The 27011-nt window shown below is 46.7% G+C and overlaps 1 protein-coding gene across 8 annotated transcripts; it reads left to right on the forward strand.

Moving 5' to 3' along the window:
• Positions 1–2212: 2212 nt before the first annotated feature.
• Positions 2213–26106, forward strand: LOC108022630 (high affinity cAMP-specific and IBMX-insensitive 3',5'-cyclic phosphodiesterase 8). Of its 8 annotated transcripts, none has more exons than XM_044091679.2 (20): positions 3771–4103; positions 4730–4865; positions 9820–10514; positions 10572–10656; positions 17305–17414; positions 19377–19433; positions 19516–19721; positions 19857–19916; positions 20006–20060; positions 20154–20252; positions 20383–20493; positions 20566–20735; positions 20803–21013; positions 21999–22139; positions 22198–22296; positions 22354–22602; positions 22668–22890; positions 23354–23511; positions 23574–23844; positions 23903–26106. In XM_044091679.2, the coding sequence occupies exons 3-20, from the start codon at positions 10230–10232 to the stop codon at positions 24043–24045; spliced, it is 2733 nt and encodes a 910-aa protein (XP_043947614.1). In that variant the 5' UTR covers positions 3771–4103; positions 4730–4865; positions 9820–10229; the 3' UTR covers positions 24046–26106. The 8 variants fall into 8 exon arrangements, with proteins under 8 accessions (XP_050743149.1, XP_043947614.1, XP_016947169.1 ...); XM_017091680.3 differs by having other exon boundaries at positions 3772–4103; positions 21972–22139; XM_050887191.1 differs by lacking the exon at positions 3771–4103 and adding an exon at positions 4153–4283 and having other exon boundaries at positions 21972–22139.
• The last annotated feature ends 905 nt before the right edge of the window (positions 26107–27011 follow it).

Here is a 27011-nt window from a genome sequence, read left to right on the forward strand (position 1 = left end):
CCTTGGGGCCACCATATTGCCCGGCATTGCATCAATTTGGTTTGGAGTTCCAACAATTTTGATTAAGCGTGCGTTCGGGTTGCACTCGGTATTGTGGTTCCAATTAGTCGTCACGTTGGTCGCATACCTCGGTCAACCAGGGTTCCAGTTTCGCTTAATTGCTCCTGCAGTTGAAAGTTAATTAACATAAATGGGAATAATAATGCCTGAATTTAACCCACTGTTCACGGGCCACAATAAATTAGGAAAAAATCAAAAATAAATTATTCAAAGGGAACCGTTCACGTGTTGAATGTTCTCAAATTGCCCAACTAATCAGGTCCAAGGTCCGGCCTCCTGCCCATAAATCGTTTGTATGCTGGCCCGGGGCCTTGTGTATTCGCTGGCTCACAAAGGAAAGAATGAAAAACATTACAGAAATTAGCCGGAAAGAATGGCAGGAAGTCGTCGCTGACGCCAGGGAAATATATTTGTGTGCGGCCTCGGGAATTCTGCTGTTCAAGCTCAAATTAAAGGCCAATAATACAGTAATAAAGTCGGCAGCCAATCGACCTATGGACCACCACCTAAGCCAGGCCAAATCGAATCACCCAGACGCACGCACAAACGCACCTTGGCAGGCCGCGCTTAAAAGTATTTATAAATTTTATATAATGTGCTCCCAGCGAGCGAGATACATCGCCATCCCCTGCGAGAGGTACAGACGAGGTCAGTGAAATAGTGCTGTCGTCAAGGGTTTTTGGAGCCATTCGGAGCCTCATTGAAATAGCGATACGTTTAGGGGTCATTATGTAACTTAATAGTTAAAAATATCAAAATCTATAATACTTTTATTTTAATCATGGTATAACAAAAATAAATGTTACCACTCATTTTTGGGTAAATCCAATGCGACCAATGAATAAATATATTCAGTATACTTTGAATGAGGGATTAGGGACTCGGATTCATAATATTGTATTAGATACTTTAAAAATATTTTTAAATGGGATGAAACTTTATGATAGGTGAAATTATGAGCCCGAAATTTTAATTTATATAATTCCTTTAAAAGATCACCCTAATTCTATCCTACATACAAATCAAAAAATATAAATCATAATTAGAAACATAGAGGTGCTATCATGCCGCCCTGCGCTGTATATATGAGGCATGTACTATACATAAAGTACGACGGCTTGCCCTTTTTGGCGTCGAGCGGGAAGTAACCTCTATTATTTACCAATACAAACTAAGCTTTAAAAAGAAATGTAAAATTACCCGAAGCGCCAGCTGGTTGGGGGTGGCCTGGGTGGCACGGGGGGCTCCTTGGCTCCCAGACGAACATGTGTATAATGTGTTTAATACAACAATTGTGTGGCTTTTTAGTACGCCGCGTGCTGCGAGTGTGGCTGTGTGCCCCAGTGCCTCGGCGTATCTGTGTGTCTGTGCGCCACAAGCAACAGTTGTTTTTAGCGGACTTGGCGGAGCATAAAAGCTGTTCTTGCAGCGGCGACGCCTGCGCCTTGCGGCGCTATGTTGCCTACTTTCGCGGGCAGGCCAGGTGATTGCGGGCCTTCATCCCCCTGGATGAAGCTCCCCACCCTTATCGGGCGAGCTTTTGGTATCTCAACATTTGGCGGGCATGCAACAAGCGTGTTGTATCCGTGTCTCTGTGTGTCTGTAGCTGTATCTGTATCTGTGCCTCTGTATCTGAGTGTCTGTGTGGCCGTGTATCCGTGCGTCCGTGTGTCCGCACACATATTTGCTCAGCCTCAGCTGCGACTCCTGCTCAACATAACCGCCGCTCGGCTAAAAAGCACGAGGATGCGGAACGAAACGAGCCACACTCGACTTATGTACCATTTCGCACACTTGAGAGTTTTTAGTTCGGTTTCGGCAGAATTGATAGATACACGCAGCTCTCGCACCGCGCACAGCCAAATCCATCTAGATATAGATACACGGCACACACACCGACTTCGTCCCGCTTGTGCTGGCCCCAGGCCGAACCAAATCAACTGGCTGGCCTGCGTTTCTCTATCTAGTGCCATCGGCCATCGGTTAAAGCCAGAAGCTGAAGCAGCACGCTTCCAGTGGGAAAACATTTGGCCAGTGAATGCACGTTGATTTTTTTATCGCTCCGCAATTGTGATTTACCACACATTCAGCGGGGCGCAGAAAGCTACCACCGAACTGGAGTGAACTGAGACGGAAATCCAAAACCGAATTTTTCCCGGAGTAGGCAGGTAAACCAATATACCCCGAAGCCAACTTAAAGCTGTGTATATTCCGGCAAATACCCGGAGTCCAAGCGCAAACAGTGGTGTTTTCGCATGTGTAGTACGGTGCTTCCACAGAAATCCCGACGGCTGGCCATTAGTTTCTGGTTGCTGGCTAATTGATAGCGGCGACTGGAGCTGTCTGATAGGGGCACTTGGCCAGGCCGAGAGCAAATGCAATTACAATTACCCAAAGAACAAAGAGGCAAGCCAAAATCCCACTGCTCATATAAGCTCATCAAGAAGTGCTCATGTGTACGTGCGATTGTGTTTGCGCGACTTTGCCGGGGGCTCAATCTCTGCGAAGCTGAGTTCTGGCACTCCGGGCTCCTCGATTGCGTGCAGACTCCATCTGGCGCATAAGCATCCGCCCGGGGGCTTGGGGTCGGCCAAAGCCGTTAATGGAACGGCCAGAACGGCGATCCTTCCTTCTGTCAATTTGCCTGGCAGCCCGTGCTGAGCTCCTCGTGGAAAATGCCACCTTCCATATCCCATATTTGCTCTTAAAGCTGGGCGTAAGTGGTGAGTGACTCACGGCTCGCGATTTATTTGGGTCAGCTTATCTTACGATGCTATAAATGATTCATTGGCTCCCGTCTTTATATTTTAGTCCAGCCAGTCGTAATCTGCAATGTTCTGTGAGCAATTGTTTGGGGACTAATTCGCCTGATGATGTTATAATTTCCGTCATTAAAATAAGCGGAATCGCGGACTGAAGCTCTTTAGTTTACAGCGTGGTTAATTGAAATAATGGCGTTTGAAGCGCCACTTTGGGGGCAATAATGTAAATCTCAGAACATCTTTTAAGCATTTAATGGAAAATAAAAGGAAGTCATATAAGTAATAGGTTTAGGATAAAAAGGTATTCTAATTTATGAAATAAATCAAAGTTTTATTTATCAAAAGAAATCAGGTTTTTTATTTTAATTATTTAAAATCCTTTTACATAAATAGTTATATTTAAAATCACTAGTTTCGATACCAAACGGTATATAAACCCGTCGTAGAATAATGTTCAACTTCTAGAGCAGGATTTTCTTCAAAATCACCTTTTTAAATCACTTTTAAAATACTCTTTATAAAATCATTAACCGTTAAAAAAAACTTTTTTGAAATATAGATATAAAAAATATGAATATTTCCCTAGTGACTCAAATTCAATATATATTTTTTGAGGACAGTAGGGGATATAAAAGCACGGAGCTAATATGCTAAGCGCCTTCCAAAAAGTATCTTTGAAGTCGATCTATCGTCCGTCACGCGCTCAGCTCCAGTGGGGAGAGCGCCCGCTCTCCGTCGCGCTCTCTCGCCGCTTTGATTTCTTTGCTTTGGGGCCCGCGGCTCCGGCTCTTCGCTCTCCGGGGCTCTCGGGGGCTCTCCGCTCCGCGATTCTGTGCTGCGGCGACTTCTGATTCTTTCGGGTCGGAGTGGATCGCAGTGCCTGCCAGGTTCAGGTTCAGATACAGATACTAGTACTCGCACTCGCACTCGCACTTCTCCTCGACTGTCGCTTGTCGCTCGTTCGCTGAATTTTTGTATCTCAGAGATTGTTTTAGCTAGTTTAGTTTTCCTTCCACTTCTGATTCTTCTGTGTGTTCGCGTTCTTCTGGCCTCTGGGCCTGCCTTCATTGCCATTGTTTCTGTCTCGACTCGGCCTGAGTTTCGTATCGTATCGTATCGCCGAGCGAGAAATCAGTTTGACGTTTTGCTTTGACAAGCAACCGTCGTCGAGCGGGGGATCGTGGATCGCGCGGATCGCCGCTGAATCTCGTGAATCTTGGGCGTTCTTTTCTCGCCGTCGCCGGTCGTGTTGTGGAGCGGAATTTTCACTGGCCGCAAGCGGTAGTATACCACCCAAAGTTGCACCACCCGCTGACCAGCGGCGCACCCGAAAAATTTAGTTATCTCCGTGGCCGCAATAATCGACAATCATATTCCCCCGATTCCCCGATTTGTGATCAATATGGGCACATGTGTGTGCTGTGTGTGTGGTGTGTGTGGTGTGTGTGCCATATATCGGGGGTGCGTGTGTATTGTTCAGATTGAGTGTTGGCAGCAGCAGCGGCCGTAAATGTGAGCCAATTGTATCTGGGAGATACAGATACGTTGGCGGCGTTATCGCCGCTACTGCTGCTCCTACTGTCGTGACCGCGCTATTGTTATTATTTTTAATGCATTGAATTTGAGTTTTGCACTTTACAATTCGGTGTACCCATATAATATGTGGCCAATATATACGTAGAGTCGCGATCGTACATATTTTGTTGTACAATATCTTGTGCGTCAACAACAACATCCGTTCTATGAACGTGACCCCCGCGCATTAAAATAAATTCTAATTTGTGGAAGAAAAGAGCAGCAGCGAAAATGCTTCGTTATTGTTGTTGCCTTTGCGATGGGGCAATATTTATTATGAGTGCGTGTGTCTACCCAGTGTGTTCATGTGTATTTGTTTAATTTATATCTAGAATCTAGAGTCTAGAGTCTGATATAAATATTAAAATAAAAACGAAGCGAAGAAGGAATACGTATACACATAAAATATCTGAAGCAACAGGCGGCAAAAGCAACAACTACCAGCTAAACGACAAATTTTTGGCTTCGGTACGTCAACAGATAATGTATTGTATATGTACTCAAGTTGGACATACATTTTTCGGGGCATTCGCTTAATTTGCGGCCGTCCTCTGCCTACACACAGGCTTACACGGGCCCAAAAGACACAAATCAGTGGGTGACGGGCGATGGGGATCCCAGCCAGACCGTACATATATCCTTAAACCACGAGGCGAAGTATGCTAGCCACCTTGGGGGTGTCAACGCCTGGTCTTTGCCCTCCAAAAAAGATCATAAAATTAAATGAAACGAAGCGGAATAAAATTGAAATGGAAATTTTCATGCATCTGGCGTCGCGTCGCGAAAACATTTTGCAGTTTCAAATTTTAATTTGACCAACTCACCTGACTGCCGACTGACTTCTTATAGGCGCGACGGAGGCACATAAAAATCGCTTGAAATGTTGTGGGGGGCTGCAGCCGAGCAATGATGCCCATACTGGCCATAAACAATGTGAAAAATATCATTTCGTACTTATAAACAAGCGGCGATAAGTTTGCAAATTGCGTTCGCATTTCGCCATTCGTGTTTTGCATTTTGCATTTCGGCGCTGCCAAACTTAAAAAGTTTTTTATATTTTCCCCCGCGTCGCCTGCTAGTTTTCATTTCGGCCGTATCCCGCGCGGACTGACCCATTTCGTCGATTATCTAATGGCTGTTTACTATATATACACACTCGCTCGCGGATTTCTTTTCGTTTTCACTATCTATGCGATAGGCTGTCGCCCAATCAGTTGGCTGGCTTAATTAATTCTCGATTTTAACTGTTTATTAAAATGGATTGCTGCCGCTGGCGGCGCTGGAGGTGCCTGCCATTGTTAACAGCAAATAAATCCGAGCCGCTCGCGTGCATACTGATTGGGAGTTTCCGAAAGGTACTCTCGAAATGTTTATTACGGCCGGGGTTATGCAACGCCACCCACTTTCGCTGCACCCACCCCCCGAACCACCCACTCGTAACCCCAAAAGTGCCACTCAGTCTGCAGTTCGTCCAACTTTATGCTCGATGTTTGCACCGTGCCATTTGATTATATGTACTTGTATTGTCAACTGGGGCAATCAGCCATCCACAGCTGTGGTGCCCTCTCTTTCCTTTACGGCCCCTCGCTCTCTTTCTAATCTTCCAGGTTGCGACACCAGCACTACGCGCTCCCCGCTCGCCCATCCCCGGGCCCATCTCCATTTTGTTATATCTCACTTGAGATCGGCATTTGAAATGCAAATATCCAGCTGGCAAACTCTTTGAAACAGCCGGAAAAGTGCCCATAGATATTGTAAGCAGTCGGCTACATATATATCCTCCCATCGCAGGCACGTATGTTGGGGCTCTTTCATGTTCATGTTATTAATTAGGCGGGGTCCAACCTTCCGCCTGTAAGCGATTAGTGGCTGTTCCATTGTCAGGCCCAAGGCCCCGATCTCGAGGATGCCCGGCCACACAGCTGACACTTGTGACGCACGTTCTGAACATGAAATTCATCCCAAGACCACCGGCAAGGTTGTCCATGCTGGGAGGACCATCACGAGAGATGGTAATGGGCCATTACGTTCTATATGGATCCAGTCCGTTTTGGGAAGAGAAGTCCACAGTCGCGAAACGCTTTCATTGTTGCCACAGTTTTTAATTGGATTTTTATTGGGTTCTGGTATACATATTTTAAACAAAATTTGATATAAGTTAAATTTTCTTGATATCAATTTGTATTTCTATACTTCATAGCTGCCTCTTTGAATGATCTCCACAGTTAAGAAACTTTTTCATTGTTGCCACAGTTTTAAATAGGTTTTTTATTAGGTTTTGAAATATATTTTTTGAAAAATTAGTGGGTGCTCATTTTAAGTTAAATTATTGATCGATACATACATATTCTTAATATTTTAAGATGAAAAAGCTAACAAGAGAATTTGACAGCCTACTAAGATTTATTCCATGGTTATTAAGGTACGACTTAAATAAAATATTAAACAACCTTTTATTTAGGCTCCCAATTGAAAAACTAGTTAAAGGGTGAAAGGGGTATTTTTTGTTGCCGCTTCTCCTCATTAACTTTCAACTGTTTTCCTAGCTGTTTATTTTGGGAGGCCGTCTTGAATTATGGCAGGCCGTAAACTTAAATACTCCATTTCAACACCTGACTTCAAGTCAAATTAGGCACTTGTAATGGATCTCCGTAGACTATACACTTCTCGCCATTTGTATATAGTAGGCGATCGGATTCCGATTCCCGATTCGGATTCGATGTATGCATGTAAAGTAAACAGAAAGCCGAAGCCGAGTGATTGGCAGCTGCAAGGCATCAGCGGGCAAAAACTATTAGATACAAAATCGCTCGAGTGCGCTGCGCCGCCAAGCTCCACAGTCATCTATATTTTTTGGTCTCGGCCAGCTTTCCTATATGGCCCGGCTCCGGCTGCCAAATACCAGCGCTCTCGAGTACATATTGGTAAGAAATTCTATTAGGGGCCTCTCGCACACAGGCGTCCTGATGATGCTATTATCCGAGTACCCACAAGCACCTGCATACTAATAGCTTCGGGCTCGGGCCAAACATCCGTGACTGGCTGCATCTAATGAGTTGACGTTCGGGGATCGGGAACCGGGGACTGGGGACAGGGAGCCGGGGACCGGGACCGCTAATAGAATTTGGCACTCCTTGGCACTCGAGCTTTTAGTTGCATACCGAGAGGCGTCGAGGCGCCGCACAGGAACTCGAGGCCCCGATTGTGCGGCATGGCAACGGGGCGGCTGAGCAACTGCAGCGCGCCTCCTGCTCGTTCTAAACAAATTATGTTACATCCACCGCCTTCGTTATTTATTTGAAAACTTAAATGATGCCGAGTGTACGGCGAAAGCATTACTTGTTCATTTTAATATGGTCGGGCTAAAAATAATTTGTTTAAATCAACAAACACACTGCAGACTGATGTGTGTACGCGAAGCTGATTCCCGACATCTCTATTGTAGTTTTTTCATTGCTGGGAATGTAGATGAGTTCGCTTGGAGCTGAATCAGAATCTGCACGGAGAAAAATAAGCCTAGGGAATGCCGCGACTCAAAATGTGACCTTAGCGCAAAGAGTAATTTGGACTTTGTTTTAGGAGCATGGTCACACTGAACTTTTCATAAGGAGTTCGGGACAGTTTCTCAAGATAAACTGGGCTACAAATTTACGTAGCAAACTACGGCTACTCATCAAAAATTCCAAATGAATGACCACTTTCAGTGATATATCTCTCTCTGTACTCGAGCTGCCGCCTCTGTTCCTCCGCTCGCCTGTCTTCCTGTTTGTGTCTTCTGTTGTGACGCCTTTTGTCTTTGGCCCCAACAATGCGAACGGATTCAGACAGTGGGACGACAACAAGTGTCCTTATGGATGAGGATGTGTTTATGTACGAATGCAGATGAAAGACAGCCCTTCCCTTTAGCAAGTCAATCAACGTCGCCGGGGATAAGGACTATCTTTTCCGCCGCACACTCCCCCCGGAATTGTTTTCCCTCCCCCAAAGACGGGACATAAGACATTTCATTCGCAGGAGCCGAGCTCCAATTGCCACTTGAAGTGGGTACGGTGACTAATCTGAAGTGCTCCCAAACTCCGTGCTCTGGCCTCCCCACTCCGTACTCCGCCCACCATATCAGTTGATTTGCTTCTTTCGCTTTCGTTCGAGTTTTATCTAAATATTTAAAATTGGTTAGCAAGACACGAGCGAGCGACAGAGGGTTTTTCTATTTGCCTGCCCCAAGATAAAGCCAACTGACAGCCGGAATGAGAGCAACAACGGGGCGACATCGACATCCCAAAGCTGTATTATATATGACACCCTCAAATCCCCACAAGTCAATTGTTTGATACGTGCCACCGAGGGCTCAGACTATCAAGTTCCGCCAACTTTCGGGACGCGAACTTAATATGGCAGGCAGGAGTCGAGCCGAAACGCAAATATGGCTCTGACTGGGCATTATTCATATGCAGCGAGTTGGTCACGTTCAAGGGCCCCTGTTTTATTTTCTGTATTTTCTCTACATCTCCTCGCCTTGGCTCCAATAATCATTGCCAATATTTGGGCTTTTATGAATTTATAACAATCGCCAAGAGTATTTGACAATTGTGCGGTGCCCTGTCCATATTCGATGAGAGTTTCAATGGAACGCCCCTCGAATCGGGGGTCTCGAACAGGGCTTTCGCAATCGAGTTAAAACACCGAAATGCACTGCAACTCGTCATTTATCACTTTGGCTTATCAGTGTCAATTAAACTAGTTTAACTAGTTAAGCTGGGAATTATCAAAAAATAAAGCAGGGAAAGCGGAAAGTTAATGTAGGTCAGTGCTGTCTAGTTCACTGTGCTTGTGAAAAAGGTTTACTACAGCTAATTTGATTGCCTTTGCTCGCTCTCAGCTAGGATATATAAAAGTTATCTACAAGGAGAACATTTCTTAATGAAAAATTACATAACAATTTAATCTCGTTTTGAGTAAAAGCAACCTGGAATTTTAATTTGGACAATTTTTCCTACAACTGCAGAACAAATGTTCTTAAAGTATTTATCGATTATTTTTAAAAGTTATTAAAAGGCTTTTTATTGTTTTGTATTTCGAAACTTGTGTTTTGTAAACTGAAATCTAATTTTAGGTAATTTTTTAGGTAACAATAACGCCAGCAGTTTAGTACAGAACAAGTGTTCTTTATAATATTTTATTTTTGAACTACAGTTTTAAGTTACTAAAAGGCATTTATTATTCTGTATTACAAAACAGACTTAGGTTATTTCCTCTATATCCAGTGTGGTACGTGACAGTGGGTAATAAAATGATATGAAATGCTTCGTTTTAATAATAAATCTAGCCCTTTCAAGGGCCTAACGACATGCAAATTTCTCTGCCAAACCACTATGCACTTACCCGGCATTTCAATTAACCCTGTTTCCATTCCCCTTTGCAGTTTGCGGATCATGTGACCAGTATCTCCGCTGGCCATCAGTCAATCAATCAGCGGACCGCAGCCCAAAAATGTTTCAATTATGTTATCGCCAGCAACAACGACATCGTCCAGAATCGAAACCAGCGAATCAGAAGCCAAGCCAAAGCCAGAGCAGCAGAAACCACAAGGAGGCAGCAGCAGCACTGCCCAGGTCGTCGGTGGAGCGAGATTAAGTTGTGCAATCCCGGGCATCCTAGTCCTCTGCAGACCGCAGCCGGAGCCAGAAAAGGAACAGGAACAGGAACAGGAAGAGGAAGAGGAGCTGAAAACGAAACTAAAGCCAAAGCCAAAATCACAAGGCAACCGAGAGCAATTTAGCATAGCAACCGCAACGGAATCAGCCAGGCCAGGATCAGAAGCAGGACTTCGCCATGGGCTGCTCGCCAAGTACCCTGCCCGCCCCCTCCTCCGCCTCCGCCGCCGCCTCTGGCCAGACGGGCGAGCGAGGATCCCTGCCGCTGGACGCCTCTGAGAAGGACGAGAGCCGGCTGTTCTGCATCAAGCTGAGGCGCACCCGCCTGCGCCGCTTCGGCAGCTGCGGCAACGTGACCCTGCAGCCACCCAGCGACGGCAACGGGAGCTCGGCGGGCGACAACCTCGTCGGCCAGGTGCTCCTCAATCCGCTGCAGACCAAGAGCGAGGCCGACTACGAAAAGGTAACCAAATCCGCCGGCCACCGTTCAGCTCAAGGAACTTTGTTTGTCTTCCACCAGCTGAGCACCGGCAAGAAGGACTCGATTGTGACGGTGGCCGCCCTCGGGAACTTCACACACAGCGTGGTGCGACGGGCCACGGGAAGTAAGTAGTCCTGAGGCATAAGCCTAAGATATGCTTAAGCTTATTTCTTAAAGCTCAAAAACTAGTAATTCCATTGTTGAATTATAATACCAACATAATGGTTCCTTAATAATTCTCATGCCGTATGAATCACTGAATCATAAAATTACAAGATCATATTTTTTACTGTGCTTCATGGAAACATGATCCCTTTGGGCAGCATCATTTACCTAATACCCTTTAGTGTGAGGCATCGCTTGGGCTTCGGTTACCTTCAACACTCGGCATCGGCTAACAAGAGTGATAGATAAGGCCCGCGATCGAGGAACTCGGCTCCTGTTTCTGCTTCTTCTAATCTGAAGTGAGGCTACTCCACGGCTAAGAGCTTCCGCTATGCTGGCTGATAGTACTTATAGAGGCACTTATCAATGGGAATCTCAGAGTGGCTTGCACATTTCCTTTTCTTCAGATTTTCCGATGATTTACGATGCTCCAAATTCGAGCCAATCAACTCAAGTGGCTGCCATAAGTTGGGCTAGATAAAGAGGGGTTGGAATTTATTAGTAAGTTGTAGGGTACTTGCACTTTCGGCTCTAGTTTCTTCTAGGGATCTTGTAAAGTATGTTTTCAGGATAAAGAATTTGAACTGGGACTGGGAATACTTTGTTAATATTTTCTTAAAAAATATTTAAGTTTGTATTTGAATACAAAGGTCTGAAAGTATTCCAAATGAATTGATTGGTAAAGCAAAAACAAATATTTTCGAAACCATCTTCTTATATATTATTATTAAGTATCCCCATTTCTTAAAATTGATATCCAAAGAAATGCTGATATGAGAACGGATTTGGAATTCTGAAGTCCACAGCGAAGAAGTTCTATCTTACAGATACTAAGGGCCTGTATCTTTGTGCAGGGTATCCGTGGTGCCTTGAGATCCCCGCTCTTGACCAGGTAACCCGACCCCCTGCTCAGAAGAGTCAGCTGGCGCTTGTCGCAGATCCGAAGCGCAGCTGTTTTGTGTCTCCGTCCAATTAACGGCTCCCGCTCTCGCCCCACTCTCTCGCAGGCTCTCCCCGCCGCTCTGTGGGGCTCTGGGGAGCGCGAGTGAGCATCGGTGAAACTTGATCGCGCTCAGCAGACCGATCGGACTGGAGGGGCGGCGGAGTGGGGCTGTGGGTGGGGCGGCAGGCCCGGAGAGTCGGAGAGCAAGCTCCGTTTATCGCCAAAGCTCGCGCTCTCCTGGGGCTGCGGCAACAGCTGCTCGCCATGTATGGAGTCAGTTGTTGTAGATTCTTTCGCCGCGTCGGTCGCCCAGTCGCAGTTGCAGCCGCAGTCGCCGTCGACGTCGCTGCAGCAGATGTGAATCCCAGTGTGTGTGCCATATAGAACCGAATCTGCCTGCTATCCATAGCCAAAGTACGCCGCTCCTGGCAGATCCCAAAACCAAAGATCGAAGAGCTCGCCAGCTGCAAACTGGTCGCCAGCCATCGCCATCTAGTGATTTCGGCCAGGCCGTGCCTATGGCACGCTATATCGCACACAGCATATAGCTTGTAGCATATAACATATAACCCAGGGCCAACCAGTCGCCGATCCAAAGCGATTGCAATTAAAAAACGCATAGAGCCAACTGGAAATCATGTACGCGCTGAAATCCGTCGGCTGCATTCGCCCGAGGTGGAAAAAAACAGCTTAGCGTGCTCTAAAATACAACAAAAATAACAAAATCGAAATACCTCACAAAAAGATACAACAAAAGTGTACATAGCCGCGCACGAAAAAAAAGTGTTAAAAATCAAAACAAACTTCACAACTAAGTGTGCCAACAACCGCAGCAGAAACAACAAGTGTAGCGAGTAGCGATCTCTGGATAGATTTTGTGTGCCACTAGATACACGTATGTGCAAGATACGGATGCGCAGATACCCGAAGAGCCCTTAACTTAGGGCCCACGGGGTTGCACGGGGGTCGTACGCACGGTGAAAAAACGCCAATTAATATGCAAAAATTCACATGACAGTATCTGGTTTTGCGCCAGTCATACAGCCAGCAGCCGTATAAGAACAGAAGGAGAGCGGGATCGAGATCGAGATACGAGTACTACCGACTCCCAGCACTCTTAATTTTCGTTTTTTGATCAGGCCCACATTTTGATTCCGCGAACTCAGTCTCTCACGATCGGTAGTCTCTTTCGAAAGCCCCAGACCCAACCCCGAGCCCGGCAAACAATGGAACGCCCACGGAATGGCGCCAAAACATCAATCAAAGCCAAAGAAAACAAACCGAACGATCACTCGACTCGACGCCACTCGATTCATTATAGGCGGCTAATCCCACGCGTCAAAGTTCTGCAGTTTATCAGTAGTGTTCCCAGTTCCCAGTGCCCAGTACCCGTGGCTCCCCCTCCCCTTGTAAACTGGGAAATTGAGCGATGACGGCTGTGTAGTCACCACATATTTGCCATTCGCCAGTGCGATTCTCGGAGGTCTTACACAAATTACGTTCAGTTTAGCCACGTGAAGAGCTCCGGGGGAGATTAGATTAGCGCTGGATACTCCCTATCGATGTGGGTCTACTGCCCGCACTTATTTTGGCCATATAGTATAGTATGTCCGGCTATCGCCAAGAAGATCGGGCCAGATAGAGCTGGCTGGCCAATTTGATTCCAGGGCCACTCCAGCCATGCGAGCCATGCGAGCCGTTCCAAGCCCCCAGATGTAGATTGTGCACGCGTTCGCCTATCTGTGGCTGTATCTGTAGTATCTGCATCTGGCCGAGAGCACCTGTATCTGTGGCCGAACCTGTGCCGTATCTCAGCCAACGCACACAGCCTAAACATCTGAATACTATGAGCAAACCTGCCTGATATTATCTTATCACAAATTAATTGGTCGCCATGACAACGGCCAAAGGCGCAAAAGGCCCCAAAACCAAAAGCCCAGCGAGATCGGCCAGCGAGACTGGCCAGGAGCCCCTAATCCGCTCTTTGTGCTAAAGCTAAATTCATTGGGTGTTCTTAAGAGGGGGTGCGAGGGCGGGCGTTTGGTGGAAATGCACCTGCCTTCATAAGGCTAAGCGCCTTATGTGCGCCCCGAAAAGTATCTCACGGATTGAATCGGCGACAGCCCACTAGACCGTTAGTTTGTGCCGCAGCGCACACTCGCAGTCGCCATCGCCACCGCCATCGCCACTGCCGCCGCAGTCGCTGCCCATTTCTACGCGCCACTGGCAGTTTGAAAATCCGTGCGAGAATTATCATCTGGCAAACAGTTTTTCATACCGGATTAGAACGGACGTCGGGCTCCGCGTTGTATTTCCATTTTCCCCATACTTGTGCCAATTTGAGTTTCGCCGCCCAATCGATCGGCTGAAAAGTATCCTCGCAGAATTTAATATTTAATGAGCCCGCGTTTTTCCGCAGCTGTGTGTGACTCTGCACCATGAGCAGCCGTTGGGGCCCAGTTAGTAAGTACCTTGGCTTTGGCCGAAAAGCTAAGGAAGTGCGTTTGTCAGAGCCCAGTTTTCAGGCGTCCCCGAATCATCCAGAGGACGTCAGCGGCTGCTGGCCGCCTTTTATCTAAACAATTTATCGATTTTCGTTTAGATTACAACGCGTGTGCCCCTGCCCCCATTCCGCTCCACTTTACTCCCGGGCTGCTCCGAAAAAATAACACAAACGATAAGATACACCCGACCCATTTGAATAAGCGCAAATATACTGTCCCCTCTGGCGGTATACATGCACTGATCGAAAAACAGGTGGTAAATTACATATTTTCATAGTTCGATGTTGATACTAAAATCTTTTTATAATGTTGTAAAAACTTCAAAGTAAATTTGACCACCATTGTACCTAATGTTTTGTACCTAAAAAAGAAATTTCGAACTCAATCTTTAGTTTATTTTAGTTGTTTTTCTTTATTCAAATATTTAACTACCAATTTTGCATTCAACATTTACTACTCCATTTTTATCAGTGCATATATACACTTAGATCTCGTACAGCTCTCATAGGTACATAGGCCCACTGGAGGGGTACGGGCGCGGGTGCGGGTGTGGGTACTTACTATACTTTCCGTACTTTCCCTGGCTAGTTTTTGTTTATGCCCCACTCGGGCTATTTATATTAAGTGTGCTGAGCACACATGCTGCCGTATCTTGTGCGCTATATGTACCACACATCCATAGACCTGCGTATATGCATGTGGGGCAGTTTATCATTACGCACTAATTGTGTGAAATCAATGCCGCAGCCAGATAAACAAACTATTGCACATAAATGACAATTAACATAATGCCACGAAAGTAATCCAAATTGTGTGACTTCATTTGCAAAAAGGCAAAAACAAGAAGGAAACTAACATAGCAAAGAAAAACAAAAGCGGAAGTAAATAGAGAAAAGCGAAAAGCACAAACAATGATAATTTCCAGCCAGCCGAATTTGGCTGGATCGGCGACGACCACGATTACGACCGCGACCATGACCACCGGTGCCCACATGGGCCAGGAGAGTGCTCCCGGCACTTGCAGCTGTGGGGCAGTGGGCGCGGGCGTGGAAGTGGGCGTGGCCCCTGCTCTGGGGACCAGGCAGTCCCCGTCTCCCCCGAGCCCAGAGACGAGCACATCGAAAACACCATCATCTAGCAGGGATTCATTAACGCGTCCGGCCTCCGAGTCCGAGCTAAATGTGGGTAAGGTTCCTCCTCCGCCTCCTCCCTGTCCTCCCTTTCCCGGGTTTTCCCCGTTTAAGGAACACTCCTTTGGGTTCCAAATTGTGTTTGATGATGCGGTCTACCTGAGTCTCCCAAAATGATGCCCTGCCAAGTGGGCTTTAAGCAAAGTTTCCTCATCAACTGCAAGGCATCCCTAATTAAAGTTGCCAGCTAGTGGAGTTTCCACCTGTTTGGTCATGAAACCGACTTCAATTTAAAAGTTACAACCAGCAATTGAACTTTGTAGTGGCAGAAAATGAAAAAATTATATGCAGATTCCAGGGGATTCAGCTAACTGAATTCAAATTAAACATTCAAGAGGTGGAAAATGGAAAAATTATGAAAGCAGATTCCAGGGAATAAATTAAGCTGAGTGAGAAATAAATATTATGGTGGGAAAAAATGGAATTAATTAAAACAGTTTCCGCAAAACGTAGTTCAAAAAGGAGTAGTAGACAAAAAGGAAAGTACTATAAGATCTGATTCCGTGGAGTTAAATAGGTAAAGATGCAGGCATTATTGCATATTGCATATTGCTTCTTTTATGATTGAATTAAAGGAAAAGTAAAAACAATGATAATATACTTTATTGTTGGCACATTAAAGATCCATATCAGTTTACAACACCATGTGGTACTTCCTTATCGAATTTAAAAATAGGCCCAGGAACAAAACCCAAAATGACTTGTTGATAACTTTAATTTGCTTGCAGGGAATCCGCACGAAAGCCTCGAACAAATTTCGTTACACAGAAAGTTTGTTTGGTCAATCATTTGGGGTCTTAAAAATTGTTTGGGCCTAAGCATACATAACTTGCGAGAAGCCACAAAATTTTAATTTCCCCCAAAACTTTGCCGAGGAATTCAACTTTGGGAATGCCTGAGAATGTATGGCAAACTCCAATATGGATTGAAAAATTCTGCACAGATGTGTATAAGCAAACATGATATGCGGGAGATAGGTACTTCAATGGATTTGGGGATTCTCAAAGGTCAGACAGTATGAACAGCATTGGTTTAACCTGTAATTTCATTTTTCCTCTGAAGCGTATCTAAAGCCAGTTGCCATGGCTTCCTTTTACGCAGGATTTTTGTTTTAGTTTGCTGCCACAGCATAAAACAGAGTGGGATGTGATGCCAGGGTCCCGACCTGTTTCTCATTAAGTGAAATACAATTTGTGCGGCTTAGTTCCTCCGGGGGTTCCGCTCTCAGTGCCTTCGTTGACAGATAGGAGACCCAAAACCGGGGGCTTCCGCCCCCAAGGACCTTCGTACCCTTTCGCAGGCACATGCGTGTGTGCCCGTTTATAAAGTGTTTCTCAAATGCCAACGTTTATAATTAAATAAAACGTGCAACAAGAGGAATTAATGTGCGTGCGTGTCCCTGCCAGAGTGTTGGTACATGGCATGTGTATTGGTACACTGACAGAAAATAGTAGAAGCTTCAAGGACTGAGGACAGTAAGAATTTTATTGAAAGAAATAGGCACTTTGCCTCAAGACTTTATTACGCATACGTACTGTTGTCTTTAATAAAATGAGTTAAATTCATTTAAATATAATAAAAATATATGATTTAGGTGGGCTGTACTGCGATGGGAAGTCCATTGTGACAAATTTATTAAAGTATGTATATAATTTTTATATTAAAAATAACAGGCATACAGCATACAAGTCGTATGAGTAATTTTTCAAAGAACTTTAGAACGCGCTGATGGCCGTGTTTATTTTAAGCTTTCCCAATTTTCTTTAGTGCATAAGTGCGTGTCTGTGTGTGCGTGTTTGTGTGGTGACCATTCATTTTGATTGTGGGCGTGCTGTCGACAGCCCCGAAGTATGCAACGCCTTGCGGGACCCTGGAACGCCCAGAAATGTAGCATACTTTTCAGAGAATTTTCCCTCGCCTCTAAACGATTTCCCCTTTTCTGGTGCGTTTTTCCGCATTTTTTCGCACAGGCACAGGCACATCGGGCACCAGCTCATCCGGCGGCGGAAACAGCCGTCCAGGTCACCGCAAGTCATCGCTCGCCCTAACCCCGGAAGATGAGCCGATGGACGTCTACCAGGTGAGTAATCCCCGCGGCTACTATTACCACAGTTCCAGGGGGAACCGGACCGAGCCACATGGTTGTTACGTCTTTTGATAAGGCATTCTATATTATCTTATCACAGGCGGCACAGTTTATAGAGAGCGCTGCGCTTTTCGGTTTACATTCCGCTTTAAATAGCCGCTCACCCATACAGGCCCAGTGTTTTGCCTATAAACAATACGCTACCAGAGAAATCAAATCAATTAACATTGAAGGTGGGAAATCAAAAGGCAAAGAAAGAGATTATACCCACGATTCGATCGACGCGACTCATTTCAGTTCGGTTCAGTTCAGTCCGTTTTCAGCCCGGAGTAGTTTCGACCACAAGACCTGTGAATTGTTCAGAACCGATTCGCTGTCGTAGATACCGATCGCGATACAGATACAGATACAGATAGAGATAGAGATAGGGGCAGAAAGAGATCTCGATCGAGATTGTCGCATTAGTTTGGGAGACGGCGTGGAAAAGTTGGAAATGCCACTCGCGAGGCGTTTCTATTCGTGTGCTCGCCTAGCTTATGCAAACAACTTGTTATTGATCTAAGACATTGGACCTCAAGTGGCGAGTGTAATTGTCGCTGTTGTCATTGTTATTGCGATACGGATTTCGGTGCGGATTGGTTCGCCTCACTTCACTCTCCGAGTGTGGCCTTTAGTTATAAAACAGAATGCGCAACTGTTTGCCAAAATTCAGCAAAGTCTTTCGCCGCAAGTCCTCCGCGAAGTCGGGTCGCGAGAATCCCTCCAGCGAGCCGGACTCCGACACGGAGCCCTACACCATAGCCCAGCGGGGCGGCGATAGCCGTAATGAAAGAACCGAAAGACCGCCTCCAGATGACGATAGCAGCCGGCTGATAAGCTCCGCTCACTTGGATTTGTGTATGGATTTGAATTTGAATTCGCCAACCAACGGGGGCGGAGGCAAGCGGCCAAAGAGCGGGGGCTCCCGCCCGGAAATGAAGGTGGAAACGATTGCGCCGACGACGACCGTGGCGTCGGGTGCTCCTACTCCTGGACCAGTGGCCATTTCCCTGCCATTTGTGGGACGGAATTCGTGTAAAACGCCCGAGGAAATGGAGCTGGAATACGAGGCCAATGTGGCGGCCGAAGGTCGCGACATAATGACCCCCCTGCGCCGCAATACCAGGCCATTGAGCGTGGCCTTCGCTGGCGGGGGCAGCGGCGGCGGAGGACGCACTTCTCTGCAGCCGGAAATAGTCGAGGCCATACGCAGCCTGGACGTCCCCGCGCTGCTGCTGAACAACCTGAGCCTGGAGGACAGGGAGCGCTGCCACCTGGAGGAGGAGTCCCCCGCCTCTGACCCTGACAACGCCGTGGTCCTGCGTCGCAAGGTCAACTGCCTGGAGCGCAAGGCGCACAGTCTCTACGAGCGACGATTGCCCAAGGTGCCGAAACTCCATCTCCTGGTGGCTGGCAGAAAGCCCTCGACGGAGGAGGAGGAGTTCCGGACATTTCAGGTAGCTAGGTAGCTGGGTGGCTTTCAGCTTTCCCGGGACTTTCCAACTTTTCCCGGCTTGTCCCCATCAATCTGCCGCCTTAGCCCCAGTCTTAGGTGTGTTGTGATACATTTCCGATTACATTTTCATTCCTCTGATTGACACTGAGCTCCGGCTCCCACCTTCGGCGGATTTAATGTGCTCCCGCATTATAAATCTGCAGCACACGAGCGTGTGGCGCACATAAGTCAGAATCAGCGGCGAGCAATTTTATTTTAATTTATCATCATTTAAGCGACACGAACGACGCACACGCAACGGATGTACATTGTGCAGATACACGGGCAAACGAAGCCGGGTTAAGCCCTCTTATTTCGACGACAAAGCCAGCGGGGCTGCGGCCTTGTATTAAATTTTACACCTTGTCTCACCTGCTCTGACATCGCCCCCCCTCGTTTTTCTTTTTCATGTCCCGCTGCAGCGAAATCTCATGGACCTGAAGTATCCAACCGTACTACCACCGAATCCCCCACTTAAGGTAAGCCCTCTTCGGACCACTTTGAGCCCGGGGCAATTCAATCAGTGCAATGGCTTTGAACCCCCTTTAAACCCACCCGCAGGCCCTTCTGGTTTTCCACAAGTCGGACAGCATCTGCGAGGCGGTCACCGCGGCCTGCCAGCGCCACCAGCTGGACGTAACGCTGGTCAGGTCCAAGGAGGAGGCGCTGGACACCCTGCAGAAGTCGTATGCCACCGCCCAGTGCTACCACCTAATCATAATTGATGCGCGTTCCACCAAGAACCTGGATGCGGAGCACATTGCCAGGTGGGTAATGGGTTGGCCGCTGTGAAATGGGTTCCGGGACGGGTTTTTGGGCTGCCAAACTTACGGAAACTTTTTAACAACTTTTCCATTTTCATAAACTTTGCACTTTGCCATAAAACTTGCCTCTGCCCACAGAACCATACGTCACACACACGGCCACCATTTAACGACAATAATTGCAGTCTGCAAGAAGAGGTGAGTAGTTGGGTGGCCGGCAGTCCCTCCAGTCACTCCAGTCCCTCCAGTCACTTTCCACTAACGACTTGCGACGACGACTTTTGCAGTTTCTTCGAAAAGGATGATGTGCTAATTGCTCTATTGGACGCTGGCGTTAATAGAGTAAGTTTCCTTTAATTGCCCCATCAGAGATGGGGATGGGAGGAGGTGGGAAAACAGATGCTACAACATTGCCACATCTTGGCTTCTCCACAGTGCGTAGCTGAGACGACCAACCTGGCCATGTGCAGTGTGGAACTGAAGCAGATACTGCACTCCATCATCCGGCCGCACAATGTCATGTCCACTCAACAGGTAATCGAGTTAATGTCCCCGGGCGCCCGGCGCAACTGCAGATTAATTCAATTAAATGGAAGCGCTGCCCTGCAGGGCAATGAAATTGCAAAGCCACCCATCCCCTCTTTTCGATTCCATCCCTCCCCAGGCCCTCTACACGGCGCTCCATCGGCTGAAGGAGGTGGTGCTCATCACGGACGACTTGCTGAGGATTCAGTACGCCAACCGTGCCACCGAGAGGCTGCTCAACATGCGGCTGGTGAGTGCGGGAGTGGGTCGGGGCGATTGTTTGGCATTGCGGCATTAATGAGATTTCCGCGTCGGACAACAGGACGAGATCATTAGCAAGCAGCTGGAGGACATATTCGTGTCGGACCTGTCCACCATCAGCGAGCAGTGCAAGAACATCAAGGAGTTCGACGGCATCCTGACGGTGCGCAGGAAGAGCCAGGAGGGGATTCCCATGCACGTGCGCGTGGTGCCGGTGGCCTGCATAGGAAGGTGAGTGGCTAAGGGCAAGGGCAAACGTCCATCCCCCCCTGCTAATTGCCAACTTTCGTCCGTGCAGCGCACCCACGCACCTGATTTTCAACTTTGATGTGCCCGGCGGGCAGATGGACTTCATAGCCACGCTGCCGCAGCCCAAGGAGGCGCCGCGGGGCTCGCTGCACTCGGTGCGGCGGTGCAGCTTCGATGTGCGCTCCATCGCCTCGGACGGACTGCGAAGGACCAGCCTGGCCAAGCTGACGTCGCTGCCGCTGGAGGCGCCCATCACTAAAGTATGACTCTGCCTCACATTTGGGTTGTGGCTGCAGCACGTTGCAAGTTTGGGACGGGCTTCTGGGGAATGCCTAAATTGCTAAATTGTCGTCCGTGCCCGTGCCCGTGCCCGTGCCTGGTCAGTGTGCCGTGTGTCCTGGTCCGTGGTGTGGTGTGGTGTGTGTGTCCCGGTGTCCTGTCATGCCCCGTAGCATATGCAGCAATAGCAACAGCAGCAGCAGCAGCAACTGCAGCAGCGACAGCAATAACATTAGCAACAATATTTGCACAAGCACTTGCACAGACCACACAGCCCATCCCCACACACGCACATAACCGACACAGGCACCGACACACAGTGGGAAGCGCTGGGAAAATGCATTTTCCGGCTTGGAGTGCGGCTGACTATCGGCTTTGACTATCGCCCTTTCCAGATGCAAAGTCACTCTGCTTTTAATCATTCAATTAGGCGCTCGCATTTCAGTAATCCACTTAAAAGCATCTAGAACAGATGGCGCCCGCGCAGGGACCTTAATGAGTTACGAGGCTAATTAAAGGCTGGCCGACCTCCAAGCTGGTCAAGTGCATTTCGGCTGAAAGCAACCCGCAATGGGTGCACTTTTAGGCGACTTTAACCCACTGTTCATTCGAGATCCTAATTTGCCACGAACTTAACCCCAACTAATCCCAGATTCAACAGTAACAGCACATCTAAACCAACATGTTTATTCTCTTTTTATCTCTTAATTGTTATGTTCTCTTTTTTACTTTTATGTTTTGTGTACTCGAACAATGAACCAACTCATAAAAATATTACCAAAATAAATAATGTACCCAACTGTTCGTTCGCACGTTCGCTCGCTCGCTCGAATTGCTCGCTGTGCGTCGCTAACCAAAATGTATCGAATAAATTCAAAAATGTACAAAACTCAAAACCAACAACACAACCGACAAACAAACTGCGCACTCGCACAATAGATAATCAATTTACTATCACAAGTACAGGAGAATTGTTCGGCCGATGAGGCGCGTCTCATCGACAAGGTCTTGGAGTTCCTGAAGCGCGAGGGACTCTACAGTCCGCAAATGAAGGAGATACGGACGGACGACCCCATAGCCACCGACCTGATTGGTGCCCTGCTGACGGTGAGCTGGAGAGCCCTCTAAAACTGCTTATGTCTAATTGAAATTGGTACATCTCCAGGGACCCAGCGTGTACTCCTCGCGCCGCAGCTCGAATGACTCCATCATACGCACTGGCAGCTCCACAAGAACGGCCTCCATAGTGCCCGCCAAAATGAAGGTGCTTTCCCCATCGATTACCCACTTGGATAGAACACTAATCTAATTTAAATTGCAGTCCAACCCCATCATCATGGAACTACTTGACGAATCTCTCAGCTGGGACTTTGACATCTTCAAACTGGAGGAGATCACCGACTACCACCCGCTGCTCTATCTGGGCATGGAGATGTTCCGCCGCTTCGACGTCTTCGCCACCCTGAACATCGATGAGAACGTTTGCAAGGCCTGGCTGGCCGTCATCGAGGCCCACTACCGCAAGAGCAACACATATCACAACAGCACCCATGCCGCGGATGTCATGCAGGTGGGCTATCGACCTTCCCTGGGGTATTATCTTGATATATTCTTAACCATATTTTGTATCCCTAGGCCACAGGCGCCTTCATCACCCAGTTGACCAACAAGGACATGCATGTGATGGATCGCATGGAGGAGGCGACCGCTCTCATTGCCGCCGCTGCCCACGATGTGGATCATCCGGGCCGCTCGTCCGCCTTCCTGTGCAACTCCAACGACGCCCTGGCCGTGCTGTACAACGATCTGACAGTGCTGGAGAACCATCATGCGGCTATTACCTTTAAGCTAACCCTGGGTGAGTAGTTTGGCATGTTTAAAACAAGTAATCCAGAAAAAGATACATCAAACCATCCTCATTAGGAAAAATGTGAGTTTAGGAGTTATAATTCTAGAGCGTTTATAGCATCTTAGACCATGGAAGTTATACATACTTACTATGCTCTCAAAGTTCTTTATACAATATATACTTTCAAAAATCGATTTTGAAATTATTATTTCGATCTCAAAAGAAAGCCGGTTTTATTCTTAAACTCTCAAAATTTAGATGAGGTGTTTTCTGTTTCAAGAACTTTTTCGACATAGTCAGATGGGCAATCTAGACGAGAGAGATAAACTCTATTTAATGATTCCTTCATGCCGAAAAGGAAGCAACGTTCCAATTAAATAGATTAATCTAATAGACTTACAATCTTCTTAATAATAAAATATTTTAGAAGTTACTAACCGACTTGTATCTTGCTAATGGCTTCCTCTTTCAGGCGACGACAAGATCAACATTTTCAAGAACCTGGACAAGGAGACGTACAAGTCGGCCCGCAGCACCATCATCGACATGATCCTGGCCACCGAGATGACCCGCCACTTTGAGCACCTGGCCAAGTTCGTGAGCGTGTTCGGAGGCGAGGAGCCGCGTGAGGTACGACTGAAAAGGCGCTCCAAAGAAGTGATGGTATAGTAAAGTTCTCCCATCCCGCACAGCACAATCCCCAGACGGACGAGGAGACGTCCATACTCATGCGCCGCATGCTGATCAAGGTGGCCGATGTGAGCAATCCCGCCCGGCCGATCCAGTTCTGCATCGAGTGGGCCCGCCGCATCGCCGAGGAGTACTTCATGCAGACGGACGAGGAGAAGCAGCGCCACCTGCCCATCGTGATGCCGATGTTCGACCGGGCCACCTGCAGCATACCAAAGAGCCAGATCGGCTTCATCGAATACATCATACAGGACATGATGCACGCCTGGGAGAGTGAGTTCGGCCCCATGGATGCCCCACAGCCACATCTAATACCCAAATACCATTGCAGGCTTTATAGACATGCCGCAGCTGATCACCTACATGCAGATGAACTACTCGCAGTGGAAGAAGTACGACGAGCAGGGCGTCAACACGCTGGCCGAGATCATGGCCAAGCAGCCGCCGGTGGGCAAGATGGCCAACTCCAAATAGCATACGGCCTTCCGGAGATTGTTCTCGGGTCTACTGAAGCCACTGCCGGCCCAGGCGCCGGGCACCTCCACGATTGGCGAGAACGAGATGGAGGACGTGCTCTAGTGACGGCGTCGAAGGTCCTGCGACGTCTGACTCCGGACCCGCAGTCTCTCGGCCTGATCCTCTCCTCCCGGCGTGAGTCCGCCCCCAGCAAGCATCCGCTCCCTGGACCGCCCACACATATCCACACCTCTCGACGGACCAACGGACCAGGGGGCGGGACGCAATGGTGTGTGCCAAGTGGTGTCACAAACAGGCGGTATCATGCAACACAAAAACTAAACATAAAACATAAAACATAGAACACAACTAACTAAGGCAAACAAGTAAACAATTATTGGGCTGGACTCAAAATTAAATGTTTAAGATGCATCACAAGAAGCGAACTTTCTATTTCTATATAAATATACCATGTGAGTCTGTGTGTGCGAGAGTGTGTGTGTCCCCCCCTCACCCGTAAATGTGTATGTGTTTAGGCTAGCAAGAGCAGGCTAGCATGCTGTGCCAGCAAGTTAGCAGGCTGGCATACTGGCAGAAATCACGCAGCATTTTGACCAGACTATACATGGCGTGCGCTCAACTGTACCTGGCGACGGTATAACGTAAAACAGTATAGGGGTTCTGGTAACGCTACGCGATGTTACCAAAACCAGTGCTACAAGCAAGTAGTTCTCCCCCATCAAGAAGACAATCTCTGTTGAATACTGCAAGGCCAAGTAAACGTAGTATAATTGCAGTCCAAGTCGGAGTCTTTGGAACAGGAATCGAAGTCGGTTTCGAAGTCGGATTTGGATTCGGATTCGGACCGAGTACAAGGCCATAGCCAGACGAAGACTATACACACACACACAGAATGCGTGCGAGATCGAGAGACGAGCACTAATATTAACTAGCATCACTATCGACTAGCTAACTAGCTGACTAGCTAACAACTGCGAGTAAAACTGAGAAACTGAAACAAACTAATTCGAATCCACTCTGAGACATATGAAATCCTATGGGGCCCCTTTTACTACCTAATTATCTAGTTACCTACTTTCCTAACTGAAGAAAAACGCGAAATGATGAGCTATCCTAACTAATACTATTAATGTTGTCTAGCTTTCTAAGCATACGGTATGAGAAGTCAAACTAAGCCCAAATGTTTTACAATTAAGTGAGAATCCTTTTTGAAATCTTTTTATCTAATTGACTGAACAAATTACATATACATATATAAACCAGATCTATTAATACGAATTGATAATACGTTCTTGTTACGACTAAAAAAAGGAGAATTGAAAGTGAGGTGGAAAAGCAAAATAATATATACAATATACATATATACAATTTATACAATTTTACGAAGCATATTATATATTTATATATGTCATACGATATCGGCATTCATTCGCAGTTACAGTAATTTGTATGTGTTACCAGGTGTTAAGTCCCGTGCTTCAGAATGTTTTGATAGAAGTTATATACACGTATACAAGACCCTTCAGATCGACCTCCCGAACTGTGTAGCCAAGTTGGGCAATCTAGAAAATCTAGGATATTCCCACTCCCCAGAGGGTCGACCTTTAGCCCGACCAGCCGCACCACCGCCCACCAACCCCATTTTCGCGCCCACGCTTCACATCACCACTCGATCACATTGAAACATAGTCCGAGCGATAGGAGAATATAAATGTATATGCATATTCAGTGTTGTTAATATGTGTGTCTTTCAATTGTATGTATTGGATTAAATCGCGTAAATTACAAGCAAGTGGAATAAACAAAAACAAAATAATACGTGTTATGAGAATAAATGTATACATACTACATAGATACGGTACTACTACACGTTTCTGAACACAAAATGATAAATCTTTACATACAACTATGTATATTTGTTACATCTGTTTGCTCCTTGCAGGTTAAGGATTATAAGTGTTAAGATTTAGTCAAATTTATTGTAAAAACAAAAACAAACACAAACAAGAAACAAAAACAAAATGCAAATAATACAAATAAAAATCCAAAAAATGGAAATTATCTACAAAAACCCAGCGGAATGAAAGCGTAATGCGGGGACTGGGTCAAGGTTGAATGGGACTCCTGGCCCAGCCATCTAATCTATCTTCGATCGTAAGGCATCATTTGTATTTCACTCACTCACTCCGTCAATAATGATCGATTCTTATGGCGCGAGCCCAACGCTCTGGGAATTTTAACAACCTGTTTTACTGGCATTCTGCCCACTTAACGACTGCCCAAAAGCGGTGGGCTTAATTTCACCTGGCCGCCTCATCAAAAGGTAAACAAATCAACCGATCGTTTCCAGCCCAAAAACTTTCTTTCGGCCCAGCCAACAAAGAAAGTCTTTCGGTCTTCAGTCTTACAGCACCATCGATTCATGCAGCTCTGAAATCGTGTCGCATATGGAGGCGAACGAGTCCGGTTATGCGTTAATTGCATAACGCCGCCCGGTGTTTCGGCGATGGCATCGTGAAACTAATAAATAGTAAATGTTTCTAAAATGTATTTACATTTTTTCATTTGTGTAAGCAGTGCGCACGGTGCAGTCATCTATGTGTGCGTACCCATCGCTCGTACACTGCACGTGTGGCGGCAGTGAACAAAGCCTTGAAGTTCGCTCAAAACCCCATTAAAAATAGTTTCCTTTTCAATGAAATTCTACATCATCTTTATATAATTAATTTTAAAATATTAGATTAGAGATTAGAAGAAATAAAGCAACTTGAGCATTATACGTAGTTTATGATGGTTTTCAAGGAGAAAATAAACATTTTCATTTTCCAATATCTATTTTACAACTTTGTATGTCAGAAATGATGGCACTATTTTTCCTTCCTGTTAATATCAAATAGCCCCGATGCTATTTCTCCTTTCCAACGACCGTGTCACGCTGGCATCTCCAAGCTGAGGATAGACCC

This window comes from Drosophila biarmipes, chromosome 2R, assembly GCF_025231255.1.
Source record: "Drosophila biarmipes strain raj3 chromosome 2R, RU_DBia_V1.1, whole genome shotgun sequence".
Taxonomy (NCBI): Eukaryota; Metazoa; Arthropoda; class Insecta; order Diptera; family Drosophilidae; genus Drosophila; species Drosophila biarmipes.